The sequence below is a fragment of the Ursus arctos genome, unplaced genomic scaffold (genome assembly GCF_023065955.2).
Source record: "Ursus arctos isolate Adak ecotype North America unplaced genomic scaffold, UrsArc2.0 scaffold_6, whole genome shotgun sequence".
NCBI classification, from domain to species: domain Eukaryota; kingdom Metazoa; phylum Chordata; class Mammalia; order Carnivora; family Ursidae; genus Ursus; species Ursus arctos.
In genome coordinates, this window is record NW_026623078.1 from 15,625,328 (window position 1) to 15,636,452 (window position 11,125).

The 11,125-nt window shown below is 40.1% G+C and overlaps 1 protein-coding gene across 1 annotated transcript; it reads right to left on the reverse strand.

Moving 5' to 3' along the window:
• Positions 1-224: 224 nt before the first annotated feature.
• On the reverse strand, positions 225-1,274 carry MOS (MOS proto-oncogene, serine/threonine kinase). Its single transcript, XM_026516508.3, has one exon. The coding sequence runs from the start codon at positions 1,272-1,274 to the stop codon at positions 225-227; it is 1,050 nt and encodes a 349-aa protein (XP_026372293.3).
• Positions 1,275-11,125: the final 9,851 nt, after the last annotated feature.

Sequence of the window (11,125 nt, forward strand, 5' to 3'; positions counted from 1 at the left end):
CCTACAACTCTGTGAGGGAATAAGTTTAGTTACTAACAATATTAAACCGACTACTAGATTTGTGCTATTTGTCTTAGAAAAAGCATTGGAGACCAAAAGGAGTTTTAAATAACTTTATTTTCTGAAAATCCGTCCTGCAAATGTGTCCTGCCCCCCCCCCCATGGTCACTAATTTAAAAACGAATAGAAATAAAGACAAAGCTTATGTGGATACAGGTTAAGAGTCAGTCAAATTCAGCTCTTAAAGAGTTAAGGTCAACCAGGAGGAGTTCAGCGCTTGGCCGCTGCAAAGCACAGGCCCTCCAACAGCATTGGATGATCTTCTCTAGTCTTTTCCCAGAGATGGAGTCAGTGAAGACAGCTGCTGACAGAGACGGACGGAGATTATAGGCCACCACGGCGTAGAGCACGTACTGCCGCTCGCCTGAGTAAGGCGCCTCCTTGGTAGCCATTTGCCAGAGAGTGATGGCAAAGGAATAGATGTCAGCTTTGGGCGTTAGGGTCTCTCCTTTCAGGAGCTCTGGGGCTCGGTGGGTGTAGGTGCCCCCGAGGGGGTAAGGAGGAGTCTGGAAGCACAGCAGATCTTCCAGCTTCTCGGAGCAACCAAAGTCACCAATTTTGCAGACATCCTGCTCACTGATCAGAATGTTAGCCGGCTTCAGGTCCAAGTGTACGATGTTTTGCGAGTGAAGGAAAAGCAAGCCATTCACAATATCTAGGGAATACTTTAGACACTTTTCCAGATTTAGTTGCTCTCCGGCACAACAGTGAGGCTGCACGCCCTCCTCCTCGGGGCAGCTGGCGGCACCGTATATGGCTTGTTGTAACGTGACATTGCCACCAAACTCCATGATTATGGTGCCTAGGCTGTTAAAGCCCGCAGGCGTGCGTGTGCTGGCAGCCACCACCCGCACGATGTTATCGTGCCGAAGTCTTGCGATGTTGAGCTCAGCCCAGAAACTGCGCTGGGATGCCAGTCGGTTCTTGGTGCACTTGCTCACTTGCTTTATGGCCACCGGAACACCGTGGTAAGTCGCCTTGTACACAGAGCCAAACCCGCCAGCTCCCAGCCTCTGTAGGAGGCACACCTGTTCCCAGTCGATGGAGCACCAGGCCAGCCGGCGTGGTAGCCGTGGGGCCCTGGGGGGAGTGCCACCCAGGAAGAGCTTCCCTGCCTTACTTGGGAGCTCGGAAGGGCTGCTGCAGGGCCGCGAGTCAACCGAGGGAGAAAACGCACTGGGGAGGTAACTGCGCCTGGGAAGAGGCGAGGGCATCGCGCCTTCAAAGTGGACCCCAGAGTGGCTCAGGTAAGTGAAAAGAAAAGAAAAAGGGCCCGCGAAAAAGGGAAGCATCGCTGACTACTCTGCTCCACCCAGCGTTTTTCTCCTCTTCCTTCATTTTCCCCAAATGAGCCACATCTGTGCTGTTACTCAGCAAGGGTTTTTATCAGATGGGGGAAAGATCTGAATGAAGCACAACCCTCCTGTTTAGATGAAAACATTTCCCTTCAACACTTAAAGTGACTTCTTACAAAAGCAAGCTCTCCGCAATGAAGAGTTCGCCAGATAAACAGCACTGAGCTGCCCATGGACTCACCCCCCTTTTCCATTATTTCCTTAATTATAATAAAACCGACTTTTTTTCTTCAAGTGTCATCCACTGAACATGATCAGTCCTCAGACTAAAGAGACCACAATAGTGCAATGAAATTATTTCACACTTTGCAGGCTATAATGATTGTCAGTGTTATTCTCCAGCTGCATTAAATCACTTCCAGCAGTTATTGGCAGAAAGAGTTGAAATACGAACAGCTGACATTTGTTTAACCGATTACGGGGATAATTAGGTGCAACATTCATATATGGATAAAAAATTGTAACCTTAAAGTAATCGATCCAAATACAATCACTGATACAGGTCAAATCGTACACCTCCTAAGTTCATCAGGGGAAAGGAAAATTCTCTGACACTCCATTCAGCTTATATAGCAAATTAGCAAGACTTCTTAGCAACATATCGACTTCCTAACAATCCTGTTCCATGGCAGTTTGGCCCACCCAGTAAGCTCACTCACAAGAGAGATTCTAGACTTCACAGCAAATGAATTACAGAAGTTTTGAAACAGAGTTGGGGAGAAAAAAAGAACAGATTCAGATCCAGAGCTACGATCAGAGTTTCAAATAATAACAAAGATGAGAGAATCCTAGGAGAGGAAAAATCTGAATAAAATGGCACAGAATCACCACTGCCTATATATAATGTGGAAAACCAGATGTTGAAATTAAATCAGGGTTTTGCTGTCCAGCCATAGGTTCTTCCTTTCTGGTTTTTATAACAACAAACTCCCCACCTCCCACTAATTTTCATTCCATATCTTTGGGGGAAAGACCAATAATATTAATCTGTTGATTAAAAAACATAGGCAAGTGTTAGGATCTACGTCTTTAAAAAAATCAAATGGTAAAGTTCTCTTCTGACTTAATTGTACTTAGAACACATAAGTGATGTTTAACCACATTTTTATGATGATAGGTCTATGCTTCTGAAATATATTGGTTCTGAGGAGATATGTGAATAAACACAAGCCATTTACATAAACCATTTGAAGTCTGTTGAGCCCTTGGGTAGGATTTCTAGTCTATACTACCCATCAGCCTTAGTATGTGATATTGTGTATAATATTTAACCTGTTTGAGCCTCAGTTTTTTTCACTTAAGAAATTAGGATAGTAACTATTAAGCTTTTTAAATTTTGGAATAAAAGTTGAGGAGCCCTGTACTAATTAATAACAACAAAAGTCTAAAAAATGCACACTATAAAATATTTTAATAGAAAGGCAGTTGAATCAAATCAAAATATAAAAGGATGACAGTGAACAGTAAAATAAGAAAGTAAGGAAATTATATTCTACAGTAAGTCTATACTGCAAAATTTATTTAGTAGTCTTCACATAGTTGACATTATAACTTAGGTCTCTGAAACTGTTTTATGGTATTAGGAATGCTGTGAATGAGTGTTAGTCAAATAAGAGTAATAGAGTGCCATAACCTTTTTGGCAAAATGATGTGACTTGTTATCTTTATTTTTAAGATAAGCGCATAGACAATTCATTTTCCAAAGGTTGATTTTATTCCTTATGTAACGTATAAGCTATTAATGAAAATGTGCTACTTTACATTCACAAGCTCCACGTTCATTATATTCATCATCTCCAATCTGCTCAAGGGTATTTCATTGAATATCCATTTTAAAACAGCCTCTGGGGCAGGATGGCCTGGGTTTCTTACTGTCCCTCAGTTTCCTTATCTACAAGATCTGCAAAATCTGTGTACCTCAGGACTGCTGTCAGGATTGACAGAATTCCAGATACTTAGATCAGGACCTGATGAGTAATAATACCTAATTGCTAATTATATTTATGAGACTCCTTTAAAAAAGTGTATATGGGTTTATTCCAGTAAGAAACAGATTCGTTAGTATTGGTTTAAAATGTACCCTGCCAGGGCTGAAGTAACTAATTATAAACTAAACCAATCTAAAGTTTGACTGTTTTTTCCTACTTAAATTTTATTTGAGGTTAAAAATACAAGAGCATATTGCCTTGCTGTTATATACTAAAAATGCAGAGGGTTAACATTAATCTGATCAAATGCAATAATCTTGTCATCCCAAATAAAGGCAAAGAATAACATTTGTTGATAACATGGTAGGCTATCTACCCTATCTATCCACCCTGGAAGCGCAAATAAAACAAAGGAGAGAAAGAGACTGGGTGCAACCACTGACAGCAAAAGGCTCTCAGATTCTTAAAGGCTTTACATTTTCTGCCCCGCTTGGCAGCATTTCTGTTAAGAGCTACTTGGGTATCAGGCAAACAACAGCGTATTTATCACAAGCTGTGAGGGCGGACAGCAGAGTGAAAAGCACACTGAATTCGATTTCAATCGGAGAGACTGAGGAGCGCCGATTACGAATCTCGCCGCTCACGCAACGTTTCCCTTCCTAAAAGGCGTCAGCGCCGGTGGCCAGGCCGGTTCCTCGGGCTCCGAGGCAGCGCCGGCTACCCGCACCGCCTCCCTTCCTCGGCCCGGGGCTTGGGAGGGCCCTCTCCCCGCGCGGCTCGTGTGCAGGCAGCGGGAACGACGACGTCAGCACCTCCCCTGCACGACGTACGGTCCCACGGCCTCCCTGGCCCTGAAGTCAGTGCTCAGCCCCTCAGGCAGCGCGGCTGCGTCGGTCCCGGCCTGGCGCTTCCTGGGGTGCCGAGAAGCACGTGGACGAGGCCGTCACGCCCGAGGCGGCTCGCTGCCCAGGGTCAAGTGTGCGCCCCGTTGCTGTGTTTCCTTCCCCTTCTGCATACACAGAATTTCGTTTTCATTTCAATTCAGAATCATCATGTAATCTTCTGGAAGACATTTTTAAAAGGCCGTTAAACTCAAGGTCGTACCGACAACGCACACAGCCCCACTGATGACGACCACGTCGGAACGGCCACGGCCATTTCTGCGCATGCGCGCCCAGTGACCACGGCTTCCCAGCGATCTCAGGTTACAACCCAATTTCAGAATGTTAAAATGTGAAGGAATAGACGTGTTGGAGTCGTTGAAGTGTTGCATTGCTGTTTACAAGCATGAATTAAGGTCGAAAATTTTGCTTTTTTTTTTTTTTTAGAACTAAAGAACTAATTTTTTTTAGAACTAAAGAACTAATAAGTGAAGATATGTGCTTTACTAAAAATATAGAGTCAAACTTGTAAAAAAAAATTTTTTTTAACCTAAGTGGGATTACACCGAGATTATTCTGAAGTTTTAATTTTATGCTTAGTAATATATCATGGATTTGTTTCCGTGTCAGTACAGAAGCATGGAGAACTACTTTGGTTTTTCTAAAATAATATGGTCAGGGGCAGATCCAGGTTTTGTGGGGCTTAAAGCGTATAAACAGAGGGACCCCTTTTAAAAAAAGATTTAATAATTAGATATGGAAGTGATTATTTTTTAGATGAGAAATCGCAACAAATTACACATTTTGGAAAGCTAACAACACAAGTCATCACGAAATTCAGAGAAATCACTTAATTTTATTAATGAATAATACCCAACACACCTATGCAGGGGACTGCATTTGGGGGGGTATACTTTTTTTATTACTTCTTCATATGACAAGGATTCTGTCAAAATTTGATCTGTCAAAAGTAGAGCTTCAATTAATATCAGCACAAGCATTTTTTTTTTACTATTGTGGATTTATTTTATGGAAAATCAAATCAATCCAAAATTTGTAAGGGTGTAGAGCACTTGGGAGAGGTTGCTTATATTTAATTCTATTCAATGTCAGTCAGACAGCACACCCCATAGAATAAGATGAGGTATTTCGTTCTGGTGATGAAGGCAAGTCAAAACAAACTGCCACTTCTCTAAACTATTTGGTTGGATATTTTATTTTTGCTGAAATATATCGGTCTGTACATCATTTCTCTGTGAAAATTTGGTGTGATCTCCAGATTTTTACTATTAGGATTTAGCTTTTTGTTAACACAAAGATTAAAGGATCTTCATTGGCACTGGGCATCATTCATTGCTTGGTTAGTACCATACTGTCTTGGCCAAACTTAGATGTGGAGAGAATTAATTTTACATTTATGTGTATTTCCATTCAGATACACAACTTGGGCCAGGAGTAGTATTTTTATCTCGTTCTCCCTAATCTATCCTGAGTATTAAATACTTATAAATTTAGGGGTGCCTGGGTGTCTCAGTTGGTTAAGCATCTGCTTTCAGCTCAGGTCATGATTCCAGGGTCCTGGGATCGAGCCCTGCATTGGGCTCCTTGCTCAGCAGGGAGTCTGTTTCTCCCTCTGCCTCTGTTGCTCCCCCTGCTTGTGCTCTCTCTCTCTGTCCAAAAAAAAAAAAAAAAAAAAAAAGAAACCAAAAACCTTAAATACTTATAAATTTAGTGAATTAAACAATGAATGTGATGAATCTCAAGGTTGCTTTTTAAAATTTATTTATTTAAATAAATAAAGTTAGTTGACAGAGAGCATGAGCAGGGTGAGGGGCAGAGGGAGAAGCAGACTCCCGGCTGAGCAAGGAGCCTGATTTGGGGCTCAATCCCAGGACCCTGAGTTCATGACCTGAGCCGAAGCCAGACACTTAAGCTTAATCGTCAGAGTCACCCAGGCACCCCTCAAGGTTTTTTTAAATAGTAGTTTGAATACTGTACATAGTCATATCTTAATTTAAAATGCCCAATCTAAACAAATTATTGAATTATACATTTTAAATTAGAGATACAGGCCATCACTCGAATAGGCCAAATTCTCTTATGTTGCAAGTATATAAAATCTGAAATATGCACAGATTCCTGCTTGCCAGACAGTAATGCTGTGGATCGCATGGATCATGTCCCCGGGTGGAAATCTGCACACACCACCTGCTTCTTCTGTCCATTCACGGAGGTTGGTGGCTCTTATCTGGGTCGATTACTTGGTAATTGATTACTTGGTATTTTGACTCTTAAGATACATAAATATGTTTTTACTTCTGTAATGTTCAACTTCTAACTTCTCTACCTCTTAACAGGACTTTAAGACCTTTGCAAGTGCCTTTCAAACTGGTTTTAAAGATCATTGAGGGGGCGCCTGGGTGGCACAGCGGTTAAGCATCTGCCTTCGGCTCAGGGCGTGATCCTGGCGTTCTGGGATCGAGCCCCACATCAGGCTCCTCCGCTATGAGCCTGCTTCTTCCTCTCCCACTCCCCCTGCTTGTGTTCCCTCTCTCGCTGGCTGTCTCTATCTCTGTCAAATAAATAAATAAAATCTTTAAAAAAAAAAATAAAGATCATTGAGTTTAATGGTATCTTGTAATTTTTCTGTACTCTTAAGACCATAAAATGCTTATGGATATTTGAAATGGTATCTGATTGAAATCTGGTGATCTTGAATGTCTTTGTCCAATTTACAGTCACAATTTATGAGATCATTTCCTGACATCCTCCCTTAAGCCAGAAAACACTTTTTAATTATGTATTTAATATTTAATAATTCTATATTTTTCATTGATAAAGTAAATGAATCAAAATAACATCATATTTGGATAAAGGATTTAAAAGTAATACAGGCTATTCAGCTCACCATCTTTATTCAGCTTTATGCTAATTTTTCTCCCGTATATCGTTATGGACTCATGGCTTTTCCTCTGAAACTTCAATGTAATTTAACTAACTGCAACAATCATTATCTTTTTTTTTTTTAAGATTTTATTTATTTATTTGACAGAGAGAAAGCCAGTGAGAGAGGGAACACAAGCAGGGGGAGCGGGAGAGGAAGAAGCAGGCTCCCAGGAGGGAGCCTGATGTGGGGCTCGATCCCAGGACTCTGGGATCACGCCCTGAGCCGAAGGCAGACGCTTAAGGACTGAGCCATCCAGGTGCTCCAACATTCATTGTCTTTTATTGCTCAAATTGATGCACCCCTGGGAATTACAACACTTGTCTTCTTTTGACACAGTCCCATTAATCTGTGTTATTTCTTGTCTACTGGTACAACAATTTGCCCCAGGCTTATAACCTACCCTACCCCAGACATGGAATCAGCCATTTCTCCAGGGCGTCCTGGAAAGATGGGAATAGAAATCATAATAGTGAGGTTTACACATTAGGTTCATTCTCTTAGGCCCTTCTTCCCACTCATTTTAGCTGACAGAATTGGGAAACATATACTTTTTTTTTTTTTAAAGCATGGGTTCATATTGATGTTTCTAATTCAGTTCTAACATTATGGTTCCTAATTAAAACATTTTGATTTTATAATTTCCTTCCCCTTTCTCTTATACTTAAAATCTTGATTCCAAACAAAAGTAATATAATTACTAATGTCATCTGATAAAATTATTAAATAAAGGGGTTTTTTGCAGTTATTGATATTTCTAATTCAGTTCTAACATTATAGTTCCTAATCAAAACATTTTGATTTTAGGGGCACCTAGGTGGCTCGGTTGGTGAAGCGTCTGCCTTCAGCTTAGGTCATGATCCCACTGGTGCTGGGATTGAGCCCAGCATCATGCTCCTTGCTCAGTGGGGGACCTGCTTCTCCCCTTCCCCTCTGCTTGTGCTCTCTCTCCCTCTCTCAAATAAATAAATAAATAAATAAATAAATAAATAAATAAATAATCTTGGAAAAAATAAAACATTTTGATAATTTCCTTACCCTTTCTCTTATACTTAAAATCTTGATTCCAAACAAAATTAATATAATTACTAATGTTTTCTTACAAAATTATTAAATAAAGTTTAAGATTTTTTTTGCTGTTATTTTTATCCTTATACTTAATGCCACTAAGGATGTGTAGTCCAATTATTTTCTGGTAGAGTCACTCATAATAATTCATTGTGAGTCTTTGTAATTGCATATATCATGTATGTATGTGCATATATCATATGTGATTAGTATGATTTAATTTGTTTTCAGTTCTGGGAGGTAATCAGCAATTTTCTTAGAAGGTGGTGGCTTTCGGCCAAGGCGTTTTCTTCTTATGTGATATTCAAACTCTGGAGGATGGTAGAAACCAATTATCAGCCTACTTTGTGAGATGAGGAGTAAAGGGCAAATCAAGCAAATGAATTTCCCAAATTCTGTTTCATTTAGCTACTGGCTAAATATTACCAAATGTAATATTATATGCATCCAATTCATATGCACAAGTTCTGGTTGGGAAGCCTAATTCTGTCTTCTGTTCAATTTCTAGCAGTATTAGACCCTACATATTTTCACATATCCCATTAATATTTAATTTAGTAAATATGAGATGATATTAAAACCTTTAAAATTTATTATTCTTTTTTAGCTTCCTTATCTAATAGGTAACATTTTTCTGCCAACTTAATAATATCACATTATACCCAAATTTACAATGTATGAAATCCAAATGATTCTGTAAGTTAGTTTTATCACAATCCAGTACGAAAATCTTTAACTTTCCTCCAAGAAGATTTTAACGAGGTATGTAGTATCTTAGAATTCTATATTATTAAAAAAGGATGCTATGTTAGTCCTGCTCTTCTGAGGAACAGATAGCAAGACAGGATTAGCCATGCAAGAGACTTACTAGGGGAACATCTCTGAGGAGAAATGAGGAGGGAGCTGGGGGCAGCTGGAGAGTTGTCAGCCCGTGATGGAGTTCTGACCCTTGTGAAGGACAGAGAGAGAAAAGGAAGATGGGGTGGAAGAGTTTTAGCCCATAGTGTAGACCCTGTAGTGTAGTCCTAAGAAGGTTCAATAAAACAGACGAGGAGTCCTCAAGTCAAAGTTGTCCATTAGAGGAATCCCATGTCTCCTGGGAATGGGGTGGCTTTTGAGTCCCTGCTGCACAGAGCCACTGGCTGGGAGCAGTGCTGGGAAGCATGGCTTCATTCAGTACAGACATCATGGTGGATTTTGGAATAAGTACAGCTTACTCTGGGGCCACTGGCGGTCTGAGAGACACATTTTCATGGCCACCACAGATAAAATATTATAAGCTTTCGGATTTTGTCTGAGAGCCTCTCTACTTGGGTCAAAATTCTGATGTCACGTTGTACATAATAGTTATTATTATCCTAATTTTTAATTACAGTATAGAATTCCAGTTTTTAAGAAGCATTTGGGTAAGTTATATTTCTTTTTTGAGGTTGAGACCATGCTTGTAAAAAAATAGCTGTATTTGCTTAAAACCCATTCTTATTTTAGCTTTATACAAATACATATATACTTATACACATTCAACCAAAGGAGTAAACACAAAGTTGTATATATAATCGAAGCAACAGAACCCTTAGAAGTTTCCAAGCAGACCATTTGATAATTATAGCACCCCAAGTGCTTTTTGGAAGTAAGGCATTTTTTTTTTTAATTGGTACAAAGAGAATTGTTTTATGTGTGTGTCTGGATAGATAGGTTGTATGTAAAACTGTAAGTAGTTCTTTTATTGATTAAAAAATTGCCTTACGGGGCGCCTGGTGGCACAGCAGTTAAGCGTCTGCCTTCGGCTCAGGGCGTGATCCCAGCGTTATGGGATCGAGCCCCACATCAGGCTCCTCCGCTATGAGCCTGCTTCTTCCTCTCCCACTCCCCCTGCTTGTGTTCCCTCTCTCGCTGGCTGTCTCTGTGTTAAATAAATAAATAAAATCTTAAAAAAAAATTGCCTTACTTGATGCCTCTTCTTAGAAAAACTCATAAAATATAAGACTTAAATCTATGTCTATATAAAATATATAATGTATCTTCTTAATGTCTCTTGTTAGACTAAGACTTTTTAAATTTGAAATACAAACAATTCATTTCTCACCTGGCCTTCTGCAGTCTGGACTTATCTGGGGAGAGATTTATGTCATTTTCATCTGTTCTGAAGTACTCAAATGTTCTACCTTTAATGGACAAAAAAATATTCTAATTATTTCTAGAGTGTGCCTCCTTGCCAGCTTGAGGATTTCAGTGCTAATGCTTTAGGCTTAATCTTGCATGAAATTAAAAAGCATTTTATAGTGAAGTTCCTGGCATCCCTGGCTCACATCTTTGGAAAAGAAATATCAGGAAACTTGTTTGAACAACACGCAAGGTGATTGTGGATAATTCTGAAGGAGGAAGAACCCAATATTAGAAGGTTTGTAGCTGTCGTTGAGATGGGAGGCAGGGGTATAGTCTCAGTGGGTCATACTTGGGCAGGCAATGGGAAGAGAACCTTCTGGAGGGCTTCCCCTCAGTTTTTCTCTCAACATCTTTAAAGAGGTTTTGGGCTGCTTTCTTGGCAACTTGTGTCAGATCATCATCTCCTCTTCCATGCACACCATGAATCAATCTGGTTGGCATGGTGATTACCCTGGTTTTCCTTCAAATGTTTCAAGATATCATAGTCCCAGGATCCGTAAAGGAGAAATTGAAATTTGGGGTCATCTCTACTACACCTATTGCAAGGTTTACAGATCATGCACTGTCATGGTTTAGTACTAACTGAGGACACCTGGACATGCCTTCCTGACATTTAGACATGGTGGTATCCGTGCTTTATCAATCTAGCCTAGGGAAGAAGAAAGCAGGACATTAAATCCTTTTATTTGCTGTTACAGGAAAGATACAAGGTGTGTGTGTGTG

Excerpts from the sequence above, each read along its gene's own strand:
- MOS (XM_026516508.3), bottom strand. The coding sequence starts at position 1,274 with ATGCCCTCGCCTCTTCCCAGGCGCAGTTACCTCCCCAGTGCGTTTTCT.